Genomic DNA, 20,690 nt, shown 5'->3' on the forward strand with positions numbered 1-20,690 from the left:
GCGCAGGACGTTGCCATTGAGAGCAGGGCCAGAACTCCACCTCAGGCACCCCAACATGCAGTGTCAGCATGTCAGTGTCCTACTTGCTGTGCCAGACAAAACTCTAAGAGACAAACCTACCAAGCTTAGTTGCTGGTTTGCCCCTCACATGTCTCCCACAGCCAGAGCTGGCTGGACCAAAGCTGAGAGTTGGGAACTCAGTCCAGTCTCGGGTGAGCTATCATGACCACTTGCCAGGGTCCACAGGAACAGGAAATATGTCATGATCCAGATAGGGTCAGAACTCTGCCGCTGTGAGACAGGGCACTGAGGGACAGGAAGAGAAGGAAAGCGAGGAGACAGCTTCCATTCTTTACTGCAATCTTCAGATGTCCTCTACAGCCAGGCCTGAGGCCAGGAACTCCGTCTTTCAGGGAGGTAGCAGTGACATAACTACTTGAGCCGTCACCTGTGCCTCTGAGCGTGCCTTAGAAGAAAGCTGTAGTCAGGAAGGAGACCGAAGCTCAAGACCAGCGCTCAGATGCGTTATGCTCAGCCTCCTTGTTGTAACCACAGGGCAGATACAGCCCAAGAGCCGGGGATTTTAGCTGGCAGTCGTAACCACTGGGGCAGATACAGCCCAAGAGCCGGGGGATTTTAGCTGGCAGTCGCCGGCATCTTGTCCACAGGGATGGTGGTTGCGGGACTCATCTCCGCCGCAAACGGTGTGACGTTTTCCGAGTCATCAAATTCAGTGACCATCTCATGACAGCTGGACTGTCTCCTTGGAAGAATACACATGGTTACACACTCACAATAGTGTTTATGCAACATCACATCATAGTATAATGAGGCTTGGGTTTTTTTTTTAAGATTTATTTATTTTTATTGGAAAGGCAGATATACAGAGAGGAGGAGAGATAGATAGGAAGATCTTCCATCTGACGATTTACTCCCCAAGCAGCCGCAATGGCTGATGCTGCGCCGATCCGAAGCCAGGAGCCAGGAACCTCTTCCGGGTCTCCCATGCAGGTGCAGATTTGCAAGGCCGTCCTCGACTGCTTTCCCAGGCCACAAGCAGGGAGCTGGATGGGAAGTGGAGCTGCCGGGATTAGAACCGGTGCCTATATGGGATCCCAGTGCATTCAAGGCAAGGACTTGAGCCACTAGGCGCCAGGCCCATGTGGCTTGGGTTTTAAGGATTTTTTTGGTATTTGTGTTTTTAATGCCTTTATGTGAAATAATGTAGATTAGTGCTGTGTAATAGTCATTAATCCAAGCCACACATATAATTTAAATTTTCAAATAAATTTTCAATAAGTCATACACAAAAAGCTTGTTTTATATTGCTAAAGTTTTAAAATCAAGCATGTAGCTGTGTTTCAGCATCTCATTTAGGACATCCACATGTGGAGAGTGGCTGCTGTCTCAAGCATTGTAGTGCACACTGGTATTACATTTATGTGATGGTCGTTTCATGATTCATGTACTCTCCTCATGGCCATAGGCTGTCTACGCTCATCTCTTTTAATAGCTTTTCTACAGTGAAGTGTATTAAAACGTTACATAGACTAAAAGTTACACGTGACGGAGGACATTTGCTGGTGTTTTTATGAGCAGATAGTATGAACAGTGTGATGAATACTGAGGCTCTACCCAGCCTTTGCTTGGTTGTTTAGCCCTGAGTTTGTAGATATGCTTTTCATGGTTTAAAACAACCAGAAGTATTCCGTGGTTAAGAGAGGTTAGTTTTACTAACCACATTTACTTGATGAAAAATATTCACAGTACTTTCACTTTATTTCCAACTTCCATCTGTTAAATTGGCCTTATTTTGAAGTTAGACAAGTGGGCCTGGCAGGATGGCTCAGTGACTAAACCTTCACCTTGCAAGTGCCAGGATCCCATACGGGTGCTGGTTCATGTCCTGGCTGCTCCACTTCTTTATCCAGGTCATTGCTTGTGGCCTAGGAAAACAGTAGAGGATGACACAAAACCTTTGAACCCTGGATGCACTTGGGAGACCTGGAAGAAGCTGCTACCTGTTATACTAGCATCCATATGGCACTAATCAAGTCCCTGTTAATGGGCCTGGAAAATCAGTGAAGTTCTTGGGTTCCTGCACCCACGTGGTAGACATGGATGGAGTTCTGGGTTCCTAACTTCAGCAATCATGACCACTTGAGCAGTGATTCAATAGACTGAAGAACTGTCTGTCTCTCCCCTCTTTCTGTTACTGTGCTTTTCAAGTAAATGAAGTAAATCTTTAGGAAAAATGTCAAAAAGTAAGAATTTACACATTTTGATAACAGAGATCAAATAAATACTCATATGTATTACCTCACACATATGTCATTGTTTTATGGTAAGAATATTTCAAATGTATACTTTACTTACATTGTTACATAGAGTATTGTTATTAACTGTAGTAACAAAGCTTATTTTTCATTATAGGGAAATCCTTGGTGCACCTTCCAATTTAAGTCCCAGCTATCTGGATTCAAAACGTGTGTATTGTTTAGATGTTAATGAAGAAAAGGCTGAGAGTGGGAACCGGACAATAAACAATCGAGAAGAACAGAATATACATTGCTGTGATTTTGAGAGCTCTCAATCCTTTGCCATTAATGATACAGTTGTAAGGTTTTTAAATGATCGATCAGCAATTGATGCATTGCAAAATTCCGAATGTTTGATTAAGGTGGGTGCTCCTGTGAGAACTGAGGAAGACATGCCTATTAGAGCAAAAGGAAATGAGAACAGTTTGAAGCCTTCTGTGAACGACACGGGCCATGACATGGATCCAAAAGTGTTAAGGTCAACTGACTCTTCTCCATCTTCTGCTAGTACTTGCAGTTCCCAAAGATTAGACATTTTAAAGAGGCGACAACATGATGTCAAACTGGAAAGACTCAAGGAGCGGATTAGGAAACAGTGGGAACATTCAGAAGAAATGAATGGCCGGGGCCAGAATCTGGGTCATACTGACCATCCAGTCATGGTTGTTAATGTTGATAACTCAGTGACAGCGAAAGTCAGGAAAGTGGCCACAGCACCACCTGCTCCCACGTACAGAGGTTAGTAAGGAATCAGTCTCTGTGTTTCTCCTCCTGCCTGCTTGTTTCCCTTTCTTCCTAGGATGTGTTTAATTAGAGATCATCTTGAGAACTGGATGTAGTTTTTCTAAAGTTGCCTAAGAAGTTATTTCAAGATACATGTTAAAAAATATGCATAGATTCCTAGGTCCTACATTGGATCTGAATCAGGGTTTCTGGGAGTAAAGTTTGGAATTAGATTTTTTTTTAAAAAAAAAGATTTATCAGAAAAGCAGAGTGATGGAGAAAGAAAGAGAGGAAAAGCAGTGGGAATGTGCCATCTGTGGGCTCTGCACTGACTGGCTGGACCAGGCCAGAGCCAGGGGCTGGAACTTTCCCCTTAGTCTCCCACTGGGTGTCAGGGGAGGGATTGCCTGGGCCGCCCTCTCCACTTTTCCATACACGTTAGCAGGAAGCTGGACCGGGAGTGGAGGAGGCAGAGCTCGAACCTGCACCCCAGTGTGGGATAGTTGGTCTAGTGTATTTTAATAAAACTCATTCATATCCTTTTTAGTTATTTGTGTTCCACTTGTGTGTTGTTGGCAGAACATGTAGCCAATGGTCAGATGTTCTTGTTGGTGCTGACGACATAGTGATTCCCCAAGTGGTTTCTGCTCTGTGCCAGAGCTATTAAATGTAATTTATGTGTTTACCAGTGAAACTTTTGAAATACCAAAGGTTAGTCCATTAAGGGAGAATTTAAATGGTTTATATGAATTCATGCTTTAATAATTAAGTTTTTAAAAAAATTTATTTATTTTTATTTGGAAGGCAGATTTACAGAAAGGAGAGACAGAAAGATCATCCATCGTATGTTTGTGTTTTCTTCACCTTAAACTTTATCATTTTGTGCATCATAAATATACGTTCCTGTATATAAATCTATATGTACATATACATACACACATAGACACACTTCATGTACACACACATTTATACATTTATGTAGATGCACACATATTTACACACATTACACCAGTGTCTTGACGGATTTGTTTTTTCAGCAGTGGAGAACTGTGTTTCTCCCAACAGTGTAGATTAAAAGACATCTTAAAATATTGTATTCTTTTTTTTAAAACTAAAATTTATTTGAAAGGCACTGTTAGAGAGATACCTACTATTCACCGACTCAAACCCAATTGGCTGCAATAGCTAGGGCTGTGGCACGCCACACTCGGGAGCCAGGAGCTCCTTCAGGTCTCCCATGTGTGTGCAGGGGCCCAAAGACTTGGGTCAGCTGCTTTCCTAGGCCAAGACCTACATGCATCACTTCCTGTGCTTTGGATATCCTCTGCTCTGTGATACAAAGATCCTGAAACTCTGAAAGATACCTGCAGATACCCTTATGAGAAACTGAAAAGAAAAAGAGGAAGCGTGACTGTTGATCTGAACTGAGACAGATACCAGCAGAGAAAGTCAGTGGAGGAACTGGACAGTGGTGTGTCAGATATTGTAAGAATGTGGAATGACCACGGTCTGTGAAGTAGAGACACAGAGCATGAAATGTTAGCTCTGTGTAGGGAAGGGATGAACAGAAGTTCCTGAAAAAATAGAGAAAAAGAAAAATCTGCGTGAAGATCCAAGTGAAGACCTTGAGTATATGTTCAGAAGGTGGCTCCTTGAGAGTTGCGGTGGACACATGCTGTTTAATGATGTGCTGATCGTGAAGCAAGCAGAAATCTGTTACGATGAGCTGAAAAAATTGTATTTAACAGGTAGATTGCAGACTTTGAGAAAATAGATCACTTTAAAAAAATATTTATTTTTATTGGAAAGTCAGATATACAGAGAGGAAGATCTTCTGTCTGCTGGTTCACTCCCCAATTGGCTGCAATGGTTGGAGCTGAGTTGATCCAAAGCCATGAGCCAGGAGCTTTTTCTAGGTCTCTGACGTGGATGCAAGGTCCCAAGGCTTTGGGCCGTCCTCTACTGCTTTCCCAGGCTACAGACAGGGAGCAGGATGGAAAGCGAGGCGGTCGGGATTAGAACCGGCGTCCATCCTGGCGGTCCTGCTTCCCATCCAGCTTCCTGCTTGTGGCTTGGGAAAGCAGTTGAGAATGGCCCAAAGCCTTGGGACCCTACACCCGCATGGGAGACATGGAAGAGCTCCTGGAACCTGGCTCCAGATTGGCGAGTACCCGCCGTTGCGGTCACTTGGGGAGTGAATCATCGGACGGAAGATTTTTCTCTCTGCCTCTCCTCCTCTGTTTATCCGCCTTTCCAATAAAAATAAATAAATCTTAAAAAAAAAAAAAAAGAACCGGCCACCATATGGGATCCTGCTGCTTGCCAAGCGAGAACTTTAGCTACTAGGCTATCATGCCAAGACCCCCCCCCCTTCCTTTTTCTTTAATTTTGTGGTGATAAAGCTTTGTGAAGCGGCTGGCTACTTCCTGGCTGTGGTTCCTTGCTGGTGGAAGTGTGAGCAGAACAAGCCTGTGAGGCTGGTGCAGCCTCCCCGTGTGCTGGTCTCGCCCCCGTCAGAGCACAGTGAGCGCTGCTGGTGAGCCATCAAGCATAAGGAGGCCCAGGGCGCAATGGCCGTGACAGGGTGTGCTAACACAGCAGCATGCATACACTCGGGCACAGAGACGACTTGATGTGATGATGGTCAGGGTGTGTGTTTTAGAGGAGTGAATTCTTTCTTTTTGGGGTGGAGTGAATTTCTTGTCCATTATTCTAACTTTTAAAAGGCATGGATTAGAAAGAAAAATAGAAATTTACAGTGCCATGAAGTTAAATGACATGTTACTAGATATGACAATCGCCATTACACAGCTACTGTACATCCCCTTAAATGAAGAGCCACAAAACAAAATCAACATCAGGGAGAAAAAAGAAATTAACAACACCAAAAAGTTAAATAACATGCTTTGGAGACTGTCATATCTAGTAACATGTCATTTAACTTCATGGCATTGTAAATTTCTATTTTTCTTTCTGTTGTTGATTTTGTATCATGACTTTTCATTTAAGGGGGTGTACAGTAGCTGTGAAATGGAGACTAACATCCAGATGTGAGGATGCAGTGTGGTATGCTTTTCTGTTTCCAGTCAAAGATGGACTTGCAATGAAACTGTTTACTATATCTTAACAATAGGGTACTGGACTCTCTGCCATTGTCCATGCCCGCAATGATGGACATATGACTGTGTATGAAGAACTATACTTTAGTAATGATGTAGAGGAACTAGGTGGTGGGGGAGGGTACTGGGTAGGGGATAAGGGAATATGGAGCTGTATCATGAAATGATAGCAATAATAATAAAATGTGTATAAAAAAAGGCATGGATTAGAAGGGACATCTTTTCACATTTGTACCAGTGCCTTGTGCTTACCCCAGGGAAGCTGGACTGGACAATGATTGCAAATTTTTGTTTCTAATTTTATTTTTGATGATGTTTCTATAGTTCAGAAGGATGCATGCCCACATGGACTACTATTTATGGTGGGAAGGGTTGAGGAATAGGGGAAAATGGATGGGATGATTTGTTTTTAATTTTCTTTTTCCTGTATCTTGGGGAAGGAGGGAGAGAAGGGAAGGGGCCACACCCAACATCCTAACCAGGTCAGTACCCGGGATGAAGGATGGCCACCCACGTCATCCCAGGATCCCCAGTGTAGAGCATGCTCTCAGGGTGCTGCTCAAGTGGTTTCAGTAGTTCTGAGATGCTGTTGATTTCATTGCTCCAAGGTTGAGGAAGAAATCCTTCCAAGGTCCATTGGCTGACATAGTCTACCTTGGAGTCTCCACTTGCCCAGAGACTTGCTGAATAACTGCAAAATTTTGTTGTAACTTGGGGAGAGTTCTGCTCATCCTCTAGCTAAATTTCTTAGCAAAGATAAAGTATTTTTTAAAGGTTAATTTAGTTTTATTGAAAAGACAGATTTACAGAGAGAAGGAAGATAGAAAGAGTTTCCATCTGTTGATTCACTCCCCATAAGTGGCTGCGACGGCTGGAGCTGAGCTGATCCAAAGCCAGGAGCCAGGAGCTTCTTCAAGGTCTCCATGCACGTGCAGGGTTCCAAGACGCTGGACTGTCCTTTACTGCTTTCCCAGGCCACAAGCAGGAATATGAACCAGTATGCATATGGGATCCTGGCAGATACAAGGCGAAGATTTAGCCGCTGAACCGTCATGCCAGACCTTCAATATATTTTTCTAAAAGAGTTGTGATGAATTTATAGTGAACAATATGATAATTTCCAGGAAATAGCATATGCATGATGTTTCTTGAAACACTAAACAGTATGTTTTAAATACCTGTTTTTCACTCTTGGTACATTTTGTGCTTCTAGACAATAGCTTGTCCGTTTGTTCAGCCTTGGGCAAAAACAGACAGATGGTAACCACTAATGCCTGTGTTCAAAGACAAGAGTAATGAGTAGTGTTTGTCTCTTTTTTAATCTTGAGAAGGATAATTTGTATCTGAAATATGCAATTTATGATTTACATTCTTTCATCATTTGATTTTGTATGTGATTTTTTAAGTAATTGTGTCAACTTTTTAGTAGCTAATTGTGCATTTTTTTCTTTAAGGCTTATAAATCTACTCAACATCATTAGTTACGAAGAATTAATGCAAAAACTACAGTGAGATGCTACTTTATTAGTTTGGCTTTTATTTATAACAGATAGACAGTAACAGTATTGATGGGGATGTGGACAAATCAGAACCTTTGTACATTGCTGGTGAGAATGTGAGAAATGATACGGCTGCTTTTCCAGACAGTTTGGCAGCATTTCCAGAGGTTAAATATAGCTTTAACATGACCCAGCGACTCTGCACCTGTGTTGTAGTACTCTAGTGAATTGAAAACATGATTGCTAAAAACATAGCCAGGAATGTTCGTGACAGCTTTGTTAATAATATCCAAACAGTTGAAGCAGTACAAATATCCGTCAGTTGATGATGGATAAACAAGATGTCGGTGTGTCCATGCTGCAGAGTACCCCTAGGTAATGAAATGTTGAAAAATGTTACATGACGATTGAACCTTGAAAATAAGGTGCAGAATGAAGTAAGCCAGGAAAAAAGACTACTTGCTGTGTGATTCCATTTAAATGAAATGTCCAAAACAGGCAAATCCATAAAGATGGAAAGTAGATTGGTAGTTGCTAGGGACGGAATGGTTCGTGTGAATGTTGGCCACTAATAGCCAGGAAGTTGCTTTTCATGGTGATGAATGGTCTGGAATTGGTGATGGAGATAGCTGTGTAACTTCCTGAATATAGTGAACACTAGTGTATTTTACATTTTAAAAAGAATGGATTTTGTGTTTTATTATATATCACTTAGACAGGCTAAAAATCTTAAAAACCAACTTTGGTAAGAATATTCTCTGTTGTTGATAAATATTAGGTTTCAACCCTTCAGAGACAAGAATTCGAACACCTGATGGAAGAGTGTGGCAGGAGGCCGAGTTCCAGAACATGAGTAGAGAACTGTATCGAGACTTAGCACTTCAGTTGGCAGGTGAGGAGCTTTTTATGTTTCGAGTATTATCATGCATACCATTTAATTCATGGTATTTGAACATGAGGTTGTCATCAAAATAAGGGTACTTTTCTAACTAAAATAGTAGTGGTTTGAATTATGAGGCTGTCTTTGCTTCTGTGTTCTATTCCAGGGTTAAAATTAGTCTCTGTGTGTCTGTTGGGACAGAAACCAAGCTTTTTTTAAACAGAGTGTCTGGACTGCTTGATGTGAAGATCTTTGAAGTGATCAGTAATTTGATAGGTAGCCTGTAAGAGTTACATTATTGCAAGATACAGAAAGGAAAGTGTTATAGGAAGGGAATAGTGTTGCAAAGGTGGAAATAGGAACCCAGAGGATATTGGGAGGGAAATGAGAAGAAAGAATATTTTTTTTCTTTTTCTTTTCTTTTTTTTAAATGTCTTTCTTTCTTTTTTTTTTTTTTTAAAGATTTATTTTATTTTCATTGCAAAGTCAGATATACTGAGAGGAGGAGAGATAGAGAGGAAGTGGAGCTGCCGGGATTAGAACCAGTGGCCATATGGGATCAAGGCGAGGACCTTAGCCACTAGGCCACGCCGCCAAGCCCGAGAAGAAATAATATTCCTATTTATTAAATACCTAATCTAACTCCAGAAGAAATGTGTGGTACTCAGTCTTCTGTATTTTTATAGTTGAGGAAGTGGAGACTCAGAGTTGCCTTCTCAGGGTTGTCTGGAGTAGTTAAGAACTGAAGACAAAGATTTAGTAACCAATTCTGATTTCTTAAGGCTGAGGTCTTTCCAGTAAGCCCCCATGCAGATTTTACTAATACATGTTGTGGCATTAAGTGTGCAGTCCAGTTTCATATTGTTATTAAAACTGTATTCAAGAGGGTTGATGTTATTTTTTTTCATATGGAGAGGAAACGTAGTGTAGTAACTAAGCTCAGAGCTAGTGGGTGGGTTTGATGGCACAGTAGGCTAAGCCACTGTTTGTGATGCCTACATCTTACGTGAGGCTACCTGGTTTAGGTCTATGTTGACTTGATTGAGTAATCCTCCCCTTTCCCATTTGGGCACTGGTTCATGTCCTGCCTGTTCCACTCACCATCCAGCTCCCTGCTTATGGCCTGGGAAAGCAGTCGAGGACGGCCCAAAGCCTTGGGACCCTGCACACCTATATGGGAGACCTGGAAGAAGCTTCTGGTTCCTGGTTTCAGATCAGCTCAGCTCTGGCTGTTGTTGCCACTTGGGGAGTGAACCAGTGGATGAAGGCTCTTTCTGTCTCTCCTCCTTCTCTCTGTGGATCTGTCTTTCCAATAAAAATAAGTAAATCTTTAACAAACTAATAAAAGAGAGCTGGATCAACAGTGAAGCAGCCAGGACCTGGATTGGCATGTATAGGAGATTCTACTGTTAGCTGTGGCTTCATGTGCTCACCCACTATGCCACAGTGCTGCCCATCGAAGAACTCCTAAATTGGTTTCCTTGTTACATTCTGCCTTGCCTCTTATTAGGATGGATAAACTCTGCTCCCGTGAAGACCAGTTCGTCTAATTGTGTTTTATATTCCATTTGCTCTATGTTTTAAAGCATGCTACTTCAGACCTGCTTCCTTCTTTTTGCATCATTAAATTGTCCTTATCTTCCAAGTCATGCCCACCAGCAGAGCTGCAGTTTGAGATACTGGTTATCATCCATCATAAATCTCTGTGTTAGCCCTACTTTTCTTCAGTTAGTGCCTTGTTTCTTCCTTGCATTTAAAGCAAAACTGCAAAAAGTTGGAATGTATTCCTTATCCTCCTCTGTTTCTCTCCAATACTTTCCATTAAAAATTTGTCCCTATTTCTTGGTGGACTACTGTTATGAATATTATCTATGTTAAATGCCTTATTTAATACTCATTTCTCTTCTTGCTTATCAACAACATTTCATGTGACTAGTTACTTCTTCCTTGCTACCCTCATCACTACCACCCAGAAGCAAGCCACCATCACAGTCTTGCCTTTATTACTGCAATAGCCTAACTGGTCTCTTTCCTTCTGCCTTTCTTCCATTGAATGAGCCTATTTTTATCGTAACTGTTGGAGTAAGCTTGCTAACATTTAGTTTAGACCATGTAACTTCCTTGCTCCAAAACTTCCTGTGTTACTCTTAATACCTGATATTCCCTGTAACAATGGCTCATAAAATCCTGCATGATCTGATTCTTTTTTTATGCTAATCTCTGTTACTCTTGTCTTTGATCATTCCACTCACACTTAAACACTAGGTTTTCCTCCTATTTTAGGGCCCTTTACACATAATTTTTCTGCCATTTCCATAATGCATGTATTTTGAAATAACTTTATTTAGATCTATAATTGAGGCTAAATTTTCAAATTTCTACACACCTTTAGGCAGGATTTTTAGAATATCACTGAGTAATAATTTATGTGTAATATTTTAGCATATTTTACTTACATAATGGTAAGAAAAATGCCTGCTTGATGTATGCTGCAGTGAGTATTTTTCAAAGCTATTATGTAGACATTGTAAAATAAGAATGCAAGGACTTACCTCTGAGTTTCTATACATGCAGTTATGTGGCTTTTGTTTTGGTCTCCCTCCCTCCTTTTTTCCTTCCTTTCCTTCTCTCCTTTCTCTCTCTCCTTTCTTTCTCTCTCTCCTTTTTGGTAAAGATTTACTTATTTATTTAAGAGGCAGATTTACATGTAGAGGGAGAAACAGAGAAAGAGATGTTCCATTTACTGGTTCACTTCCTAGGTGACAGCCATATGGGATGCTGGTGTCACAAGCAGTGACTTCGATGTGCTGTGCCACGCCAGCCACTAGTGCTTTCTGCACTTGGTCCTTCACTAGGCCACATCTGAGGGGCACTGCCTAAGCCCAGAGGACGCCTGAGTGCAGAATAGTGCAGAACCCCAGCTGCACTACCTCGACATACCTGTGAAAAGTTATAAATGGGCACAGTAGAGAATTAATAATAACCTGAATCTCAGCAGCTTCAGCGTATGATTTCGCCCACTGAGGTTGAGGACTTTTAGCTTTTCCTTTAAGGGCAGCATTTTGCAGCTTCTCTCTGTTATATTCAAATTTCCAGCATCACTGTTCTCAAGCTTTGAGGCCATCATTAATAAGATAGTTAGTTGACTCAGCAAGTGTCAACTCACTGAACCAGTGATAGTGACAGTCTGATAACCAAAATGGTCACTAAGACATTAGTGGGAGGGTAGTGTATATAGTGTGGATATAGTTGATAAAGAAATGACCTTGTTTTTACTAAGACAGCTAGATAATGAGCTATTTGGTTATACTGCTCAGATAAGCATATAGTTGTTTATTTGGGGGGTTTTCTTGTTAACATTTTTGAGTAGACGAAACCTGGAGGCAGAGCAAGGGTGAAAGTGGGGAACTAGTAGCATGCTGGGTTTCTTTTCTTACTTAGGGAGGATGGTTGGTTTGGTGTGAATCATTGTCAGATTTGCTGTAAACGTTTCTGCTCCTCAGATGATATCTCTGTAAAAGAGAAACCTGCAGAAAAAATTAAGGAGAAGAAAGTCGTCAAGCCAGTACGAAAAATCCAAAAGGGAACACAGTTATCAAGTCCTGAATGCAAAACAGGTGAGTTTTTCATTATCATGTCCAACCTGAAGTTATCTATTTCTGAAAGAGTGTATATATGGATATAAATGTCTTTCACCAACTGTTTTTATTGTTTGGCACCAAGATTGAATATATTTTGTGTCTGTGTTGAAGTTTAAAGACAGAATGAACTGAACATATTTGAAGTGAGTCATTTTCTAAGCTTTATATATATATGTTCACATAATCATGTATATAACTCATCTTTGAAAAAATATTCACTTTTACAAAATTTTTATTTGAAAGGCAGAGTTACAGAAAGAGAGAAGGAACAAGAGTGAGAGAGAGGGCTTGAGAATATCTTCCATCCGCTGTTTCACTGCCCGCAAGTCCACAGTGGCTAGAGTTGGGCCAGTCTGAACCCCAGAACCAGGGACCAGGACCTGCCGTAGGATTGCCCGCGTGGCTGCAGGTGTCCAGGGTCTAGGGTCATCCTCACCGCGTTCCCAGGGAAATAGCACAGCTGGAACTTGACCAGCGTCCTTATGGTTGCCGGCTCTCAAGATGGAGACTTAGTCTCGCTCATACCACCTCTGTAACCTCCCCCGCCCCTTTTCTTTCAAAGAGTTGTTTGTTTGTTTGTTAGAAAGGCAGAATTACACACAGCAGAAACAGAAGGAGGTTCTGTCTGCTGGTTCACTCCTGAAGTGGCCGCACTGGTGGTCAGGCCATGCCAGTGTATCTTCCCAGTCTGCTGTAGGTACAGAGGTCATTGCTATCCTCTGCTGCTTTCGCCAAGTGCCTTACCAGGAGATGGATCACAGGGTAGCAGCCAAGACTTGAACTTGCTCCCATATGGTTTGCAGATGACGAAATGTAGCAGCTTGTCCTACTAAGCCACAAGGTGGTCTCATGATTCATCTTTTTATACTTGATGTTTTCAAACTGTACTTTTAAATTTAATTCATCTTAAAAAATCTTTAAATAGAATGGCTTTGGTTACAAATATAGTAAAATAGTATTAGAGCGATAGACATTATTAAAAGCAAATAACTACCCTGAAATAATTAAATCTTTTTTTTTTTTAAAGATTTAATCATTTTATTACAGCCAGATATACACAGAGGAGGAGAGACAGAGAGGAAGATCTTCCATCCGATGATTCACTCCCCAAGTGAGCCGCAACGGGCCGGTGCTGCGCCGATCCGAAGCCGGGAACCTGGAACCTCTTCCGGGTCTCCCACGCGGGTGCAGTGTCCCAATGCATTGGGCCGTCCTCAACTGCCTTCCCAGGCCACAAGCAGGGAGCTGGATGGGAAGTGGAGCTGCCGGGATTAGAACCGGCGTCCATATGGGATCCTGGGGTGCGTTCAGGGAGAGGACTTTAGCTGCTAGGCCACGCCGCCGGGCCCAATAATTAAATCTCAATATCTATTTTTATTTTTTATAGAAGTCTTAAATTATATTAGTGTGAGGTAATCAGTTCTGATTATGCATTTTTTTGTGTGTATAGAATTTTATTTTTTGGCATCTTTGCATAAGAACATTTCTGCTGTTTCTAATGGAAGTTGTCATTTACAATGGTAATAATTTAGTTTCATGTTTTCCTTCTTCGGGATTATTTCTGTCCTGTAGATCCTGTTACTTGAATTGTTTGATTAAGGGGATGAATCCTGGGATTCCTGACACAAAGTAGGTTTTGTCTTTTTTTTTTTTTTTTTAAAACTTACAATTCAATAAGCAGTATGTTAGTAGAGCAGCAAAGGCAAGCACTGCTTCTGTTTGCTCTGCCTTGCCTGGCCTGTTGCTTGCCTGGCCACAGTGGCCCGCGGACTTTGTGTTGTGTATTGCTCCCAGCTGATTGGCCAGCAGAGAAACACCTGAAGGAAGAGTATGGACCAGAGTCCTGACAGCGCTGACTCTCATGGCTGGGTGTGCGTCTCCCCGGAAGCACTCTCCGGCACCCGAAAATGACTACACACCTTACCCCCCAGCTTGAGAGTCCTGTGCGGGGCCTGGCGCGGCTGAAGTCCTCACCTGGAACGCCCCGGGAACCCATATGGGCGCCAGTTCTAATCCCGGCAGCTCCACTTCCCATCCAGCTCCCTGCTTGTGGCCTGGGAAAGCAGTTGAGGACGGCCCAAAGCTTTGGGACCCTGCACCCGTGTGGGAGACCCGGAAGAGGTTCCTGGTTCCTGGCTTCAGATTGGCGCAGTACCGGCCATTGCGGGTACTTGGGGAGTGAATCATCGGATGGAAGATCTTCCTCTCTGTCTCTCCTCCTCTCTGTATATCTGACTTTGTAACAAAAATAAATAAATATTTAAAAAAAAAAACCTTAAAAGACCCTTTTGCATGTGAAAAAAATGAACTGACATATAAAAGAATGCCAATTAAACTAACAAGGAGACCTCTCACAGAAAACTCTACAGGCAAGAAGAGAATGGAGCAACATATTCCAGATTCTAAAAGCAAAAAATTGTCAGCCCAGAATAACGTACCCAGCAAAACTTTCCTTTGTCTTTGAAAATGAAATAAAATTCTTCCACACTGAAGAAAAATGAAAAGAATATGCCTCTTCCAAACCTGACCTACAAATGATACTTAAAGATGTTCTCTTGACAGAGAAGAGGAATAGCACCCAACAAAACCAAGGGCAAATGCGAAGAACATCCCAGTAAAATAACAACGAAAGACTAAATTAATGAACAACCCATTGCTAAAATGTCAGGACTAAATTAACACCTATTCGTATTAACCCTGAATGTAAACGGCTTAAACTCATCAATCAAACGTCATAATACACTGGAGTAAAAAACAAAACCCATCTATTTGCTGCCTACGGAAGACACATTTCACCAACAAAGATCAACGCAAACTATATCTCATAGATTTTGATTTTTTTGTTAGTTTCACCTCTTCAAAACACTTTCTTCTGATTAAATTCTTGAATGACTCATAGATCATACAGAAGCATTTTCTTCAAGAAGGTTCTTGATTTTCTCATTTTTTCAGCGGCATATTAGTCATTCAGTAGCATGTTATTTAACTTCATGGTGTTGTTAATTTCTTTTTTTTCTTCCTGTTGATTTTGTTTTGTGGCTTTTCATTTAAGGGGATGTATAGTAACTGTGTAATGAAGACTGTCATATCTTGCAGCATGTAATTTAACTTCATGGCATTGTAAATTTCCATTTTTCTTCCTGTTGTTGTTTTTGTATTGTGGCTTTTCGTTTAAGGGGATGTATAGTGACTGTGTAATGGAAACTATCATATCCAGATGTTAGTATACAATGCAGTATGCATCTTTACTTGCAGACAAAGATGGACTTCCACCGAAACTGTTTATTTTATCTTGATAATACAATGCTGGACTCTCTGCCATTGTCAGTGCCCGCAATGATGGACATATGACTGTGTATGAGGAACTGTACTATAGTAATAACATAGGGGAACTCGGTGATGGGGGAGGGATCAGGGTAGGGGATAAGAGAAATCCCAGGGCCTATGGAACCGTATCGTAAAATGATAATAAGAAAAAGAATAAAAAAGTTATATTTTACCCTAGCAAATGATAACACTAATTAATTATAATACCTGAACTTGTTAGAGCTAAAGTTTTAAATCCAGTATAATATATATGTATTTTAGGTAGTAGTCGTCTGATAAGTACATCTTCTTGGCGAGATGGACAGAAGTTAGTGAAGAAGATCCTGGGACCTGCACCTAAAGTGGAGCACCAAGAGCAAAGAAGAGCATCAGGTGACAGGAACGGAAGAGAAAGGACTGCTAACGTTGGTGAGTGGCTGTCATTACTGCTCTTGAGAAACACAAAACTTGCTCGTGTGTGTACTTAGAGAAGGTTAAAATACTGTTGAGAATGCTGTAGTACACTGTTTTATAGTTGTGAATTTAGCTGAAAGAAAACCAAATGTTGTGCGAGTCTGTGGATAGTCTCCATGTAGGTGTTGTCAGGTTTCCTAAGGACTCGGGTTATTATTATGCTTAGCTGACTCTCTGAGTGACAATGACTTATTTTAATCAAAATCTTTTAGACTCACGGAAGGACATTAAGACAAACTAGTCCAGTCTGCCTGATCCCAACATATACAGACAGACACAAGCAAACATTGGTAAAGTTGGGGTTTTTACTTGACAGGTTAGGAAACAGGCTCTGAAAGACAAGTAATTTTCTTAAGAGTGTAGAGCCACGCGTGACAGGATTTAATGTAGGATTCAGAATTAAATTTGGCCCTTAAATTCGTTGCTTTTCTCTTTTTAAAGTATCTTGAATGCTACTTGAAATAGGTAGTTACATTTTTTCATGCACACTAAATATGGAGACAACTATAAACATCTACAGGCCAGCCTTGTTTTGCAGTGAAATTTGCCTCAGTGGATTTGAGTCTCTGAAGACTCAGTGAGAAATACAGTTGCAGTGTGATCGGTATATAGAAATCACTGCACATGTTGTATTTGCTCCTCTACATTTTCCTCTGTGCTGCAGATAAACTCATGCATTCTCATTCTAAAACCATGTCAACAAATGTTTACATGATGAAGTGATTGGTATTTTGCATACTGTCTTTAATTTGTTCTGTCATTATGCAGAGTTGGGAACCTTTTTCGGCCAAGAGCCATTTGGACATTTATAGTGTCATTCATGGGCCATACAAAATTGTCAGCTTAAAATTGGCCTGCTATAGATATATTGGATTTTGAATGTTGCTTGCAATTGCCCGGGCAGGGCCAGACCAAATGAGTTCACGGGCCTTGGATGGCCAGTGGTCTGCATGCTCCTCACCGCTGCCTTAGAAGACTGTGCAAGTATATCACTCATTCAGGAAATAATTGCTGACTGCTCATTGTGTGGCAGGTACTGCTTTATCCAGTCTGTAGAGCTCCAGAATAAGCAAGAGATCAAAACGATTGGCTACAAAGAAGCATTCTAGTATAACAAACATCATGGACTTTATATACTCCTGGTAAAGCTTGACCTATGGGAATAAAGTACTTGAAATTTTGTTTTATCAATGCCATTAAAATGTGAAAGTAGTTTTATGAATAACCAGTTATAACTGTTGCTATACAAACAGGAAACAGAAACAAAATTTTCAGGAGTGCTAAGATAAAACCCATGAAAATATGCCACCCTTTCATGTATTTGTGGAATGGGTCAGCGTTAAAGAGGTTTCAGAAAAATTAACATTTTATTTGGACTTGACAGATGCAGTCTGATCTTTGCAGTACTTTGAAAAAAAAGTATTCTAAAAATATTCTTGGGCTGGAATTGTGGCAAATCGTGTTAAGCTGCTGTTGCTGCTGATAGAAGCATCGCATGTGGACACTGGTTCAGCCCTAGCCACTCCACTTCCCATTTTGCTCCCTACTTACTAATACCCCTAGAAAGAAGCGGAAGGAAGCCCCGGTACTTGGGCCCTGCACAGTGCTGGAAACTGTGAGGAAGCTCCTGGCTTTGCCCTGTCCCAGTCCTGATCGAGCAATGAACCAGTGAATGGAAGCTCCCTCTTTTACCTCTCTCCATAACTCTGACTTTCAAACAACCAAATAATCAAAAATAAAGTGTTGTTAAGATTTTTTTTTCATTTCCTTAATTATAACCAAGATGCCTTTTTTTTTTTTTTTTTTTTTTTTTAAGATTTATTTATTTTGAGTCCAGTGGTGTGGCCTAGCAGCTAAAGTCCTCACCTGGAACGCCCCGGGCGCCGGTTCTAATCCCGGCAGCTCCACTTCCCATCCAGCTCCCTGCTTGTGGCCTGGGAAAGCAGTTGAGGACAGCCCAAAGCTTTGGGATCGTGCACCTGCGTGGGAGACCCGGAAGAGGTTCCAGGTTCCCAGCTTCGGATTGGCACAGCACCGGCCGTTGCGGGTACTTGGGGAGTGAATCATCGGATGGAAGATCTTCCTCTCTGTCTCTCCTCTTCTCTCTGTATATCTGACTTTGTAATAAAATAAAAATAAATATTTAAAAAAAAAGATTTATTTATTTCTATTTGAAAGGCAGTCTTACAGGGAGGAGAGACAGAGAAGGAAGGATCTTCCATCCACTGGTTCACTCCCTAAATGGCAGTAGCAGCTAGAGCTGAGATGATCTGAAGCCATGAGTCAGGAGACTTCCAGGTCTCCCACATGGGTGCGGGGTCCCAAGGCCTGAGCCATCCTCTACTCCTTTCCTAGGCACAAGCAGGGAGCTGGATGGGAAGTGGAGCAGCCGGGACCACAAACCAATGCGCTTATAGCAGGCATATGAGTATGCCAGCAGTTGAAGGTGGAGGGTTAATCCATTGAGCCATGCCCTTAACTCCAATTAATGCTTTTTAACAACTAAAAGAATTGCTTTTTTGGACAGCGTTTTGAAAGATTGTAGAGATTGTAGATATTGTGGAGAATTAGTAACGTTATATGTGCTTTTGAGAAAAATAGTGCTTTCATCAGCTGTAAGACCTGTCCTTTGTTTAGAAAAATTAAATGATGCATTTTTTCTTTTAAATCCTAACATAGTGTTTCAACATATTGAAAATTTTATTTTTTCCTACAAATAATGGAGTATTTTGTTCTTCAGAAGACTATGGGATATTTGAAGTTAAATTTAAGCTAAAGTGAACTTTAGGAGAATAGGAAATTGTGGTACGTTACTAACAGCTCATACTCCGCAGGGGGTCATATTGGAAAAGCAGAATCCCATTCCAAGTTGGATATTTCACACAGACTTCTTGCCCGAAGTTCAGAGCGTTCAAGAAGTAGAACTCGGTCTGAAACTAATATCAAGAAGGCAGCTCCATCTCTCCCAGATAACAAACAGGAGGAAAACACTGCCTTAAATAAGGAGTTTTTACCTGTTGAAATTCGTGGCATTCTTGATGACCTACAGTTGGATTCCACAGCTCAGACTGCAAGGTTGGAAAATGGGGAGTTACAAAATCAGAAGTCGGTAGCACCAGTCCAGGTACCTAGAAGTCATAGCCCAGTGAAAAGAAAACCAGAAAAAGTAGCAGCTAATGAAGATCCCCCTGTTATCTCTAAAAAGCGCCACTATGACACAGATGAGGTCCGGCAGTACATTGTCCGGCAGCAGGAGGAGAGGAAGCGGAAGCAGAACGAAGAGAAGAAGGCTCAGAAGGAGGCCACAGAGCAGAAGAACAAGCGATTGCAGGAGCTCTATCGGAAGCAGAAAGAAGCCTTTACAAAAGCAAAAAACGTGCCTCTTCCGGAGCCATCCACCAGCAGGCGACTACAGGAAACTTACTCCAAATTGTTGCTGGAAAAGACCTTGCTTGAGGAAACGTCCCAGCAGCATGGTACACAGGAAACACAGGTAATAGCAGTGATAGACATACAAAGGAGATTGACCATGATTAGGAAAAGTGAAATTACTACTTTAAAATTATGCACCATTATTAATATTTGGACATATGCTCAGATAATATTTGTAATAATCATGACCTTTCATGTATTCCAAAGAATAATGTGATAAATATGGTTTTAAAAACCCAAATAAACTGAGAGTTTCTTATTGATCTCATCATTGCTATTAGTTCTAGTTTTCATGGTAGTTCTGAGCAAATAAGAAGTACATAAATGTCGATGAAATACTTGGTTTTGTGATCTGGCCTGACATTCAGCAACATCCTAGCACAGTGTGCTGCCTTCAAGAGTAACAACCTAGTGTTTTGATGTACTCTTTAAGACATTATAGGCTAAGATCAAGTGTAAAGACATTATAGGCTTAAGCTGCAGCACAGCCTTACAGCCTTTGAGTCTGATAGTTACCATGTTAGTTCTGCTTAGCAGGTGGAACAACCTGCGGTTTGTAAAGGATTTTATTTCTTGCTCTTATTATATGCTTAGCATTAGGTTCCCTTGTTGGGTTTTGGATGATGTTTACTGTTAATTATAATGGCTAAATGTGAATTGGTTTTATTAGAAGGGGAACACCCTACATTTGGTGATTTTAGTAAAGCTGAAGTGATTTAAGGTTTATCTGATAAAGGTGCCTGAATTGCCTCTGTAATGTGAATCAGTTTGATATCATTTTTTCCCAGGCCAAACCAGGGTATCAGCCTTCTGGGGAATCTGATAAGGAGAACAAAGTACAGGAGCGTCCTCCGAGTGCATCTTCCAGCAGTGACATGTCTCTGTCAGAACCGCCACAGCCTCTTGCAAGGTAAAGCAGAGCGACAGATGAAATTTACTATAGTGACCTGGGCCCAGCGATTGTTTTCTTGGCTGAAAATTCTGTGTGAGCAAGAGGGCAGAGAGGTTTCTTTAGAAGTTGGCACCCATATGGTTGGCTGACATTACAGGCCAAGACTTTGGTCCCTTGTATGTGTTCTCTTACTTAATGTTTCTAATTCCTTGAGTTTGGAACAGATGTTACCCATTCAGGTCTCCTACGTGGCGGCAGCAGCAGCACCCCAGGCTCCTTCGGGTTGTCTTGCCTTGCTTTCCCAGGTGCAGCAGCAGGGAGCTGGACTAGAAGCAGTCTTGTGTGGCATGCTTTTCAGCTTGCTTATCACACTGATTTCCCTCCTCAAAAGATTTCTTGAGACCTG

The 20,690-nt window shown here is 41.4% G+C and overlaps 1 protein-coding gene across 1 annotated transcript in view; it reads left to right on the plus strand.

Moving 5' to 3' along the window:
- The window catches only part of CEP350 (centrosomal protein 350), a 142,691-nt gene that overhangs the window by 38,204 nt on the left and 83,797 nt on the right, over positions 1 to 20,690 (plus strand). Inside the window, exons 6-11 of the mRNA XM_058660740.1 lie at positions 2,434 to 3,056; positions 8,438 to 8,551; positions 12,043 to 12,156; positions 15,769 to 15,915; positions 18,795 to 19,453; positions 20,181 to 20,302. Of these exons, the coding sequence (XP_058516723.1) occupies positions 2,434 to 3,056; positions 8,438 to 8,551; positions 12,043 to 12,156; positions 15,769 to 15,915; positions 18,795 to 19,453; positions 20,181 to 20,302 (1,779 nt within the window). The remainder of the gene's footprint in view (positions 1 to 2,433; positions 3,057 to 8,437; positions 8,552 to 12,042; positions 12,157 to 15,768; positions 15,916 to 18,794; positions 19,454 to 20,180; positions 20,303 to 20,690) is intronic.

Source organism: Ochotona princeps, chromosome 2 (assembly GCF_030435755.1).
Source record: "Ochotona princeps isolate mOchPri1 chromosome 2, mOchPri1.hap1, whole genome shotgun sequence".
NCBI lineage: Eukaryota > Metazoa > Chordata > Mammalia > Lagomorpha > Ochotonidae > Ochotona > Ochotona princeps.